Source organism: Sinocyclocheilus anshuiensis, unplaced genomic scaffold (genome assembly GCF_001515605.1).
Source record: "Sinocyclocheilus anshuiensis isolate Anshui unplaced genomic scaffold, SAMN03320099.WGS_v1.1 scaffold579, whole genome shotgun sequence".
Classification (NCBI taxonomy): Eukaryota; Metazoa; Chordata; class Actinopteri; order Cypriniformes; family Cyprinidae; genus Sinocyclocheilus; species Sinocyclocheilus anshuiensis.
Window position 1 is genome coordinate 335181 of NW_015551075.1, and position 632 is coordinate 335812.

Consider the following 632-nt stretch of genomic DNA (forward strand, 5'->3'; position numbering starts at 1 on the left):
GCAGACCCGGAATCTGTGGTGAGGTCTCAGGTCTCTCTGGAGGCGTCCCGCAGGAGAATGCAAGAGGAGCAGGACGCCCGAGCGGCAGAATTCAGAGAGAGGCAGCAGAGGGTGAGTGTCACGTGACACGTGGTCTCACGCCGCGGCCGTTTGCAAAGTTTACTGTATTCATGCTGCTTCCTCTGATCTGTTCAGCTCGAGGAGGAAAAGAGAAGACAGAAAATCGAGATGTGGGAAAGCATGAAGGAGGGAAAGAGTTACAAGGGAAATGCAAAAGTTGCACAAGTAAGGCCCCGATCACACCGAATGCATTTTTTAGCTCTGAAAACGCAAGGCGCACCACACTGCCTTTTTTTGGTGACTTTAAAAAAAAAAAAAGAGCAGTGCGCGTTTTTTTTTAATGTTGCTAGGCAGCCACCGAATCAGTTGTCCTGTCAGTGTAATCAAAGGATTATAGCGCGAGCGCTCTAAAATCGTTGGTTTTTGCTGTTTAGTAAACTGTCATATTAACAGAAATCCTAAAATCTACTGCTCCGGGTAACTGCGACAGACCCTAGTGGTCGACTGATATTGTTTTTTTGACAGCCGATGCCGATATCTTGGAAAGCAGGGTGGCCGATATAATTTTATTT

At 47.0% G+C, this 632-nt stretch overlaps 1 protein-coding gene across 2 annotated transcripts in view; it reads left to right on the forward strand.

Moving 5' to 3' along the window:
* Window positions 1-632, forward strand: part of LOC107662252 (selenoprotein S-like) — a 7606-nt gene that overhangs the window by 2670 nt on the left and 4304 nt on the right. For both annotated transcript variants that reach the window (XM_016452200.1, XM_016452199.1), the window contains exons 3-4: window positions 5-111; window positions 196-285. In XM_016452200.1, coding sequence (XP_016307686.1) covers window positions 5-111; window positions 196-285 — 197 coding nt within the window. The remainder of the gene's footprint in view (window positions 1-4; window positions 112-195; window positions 286-632) is intronic.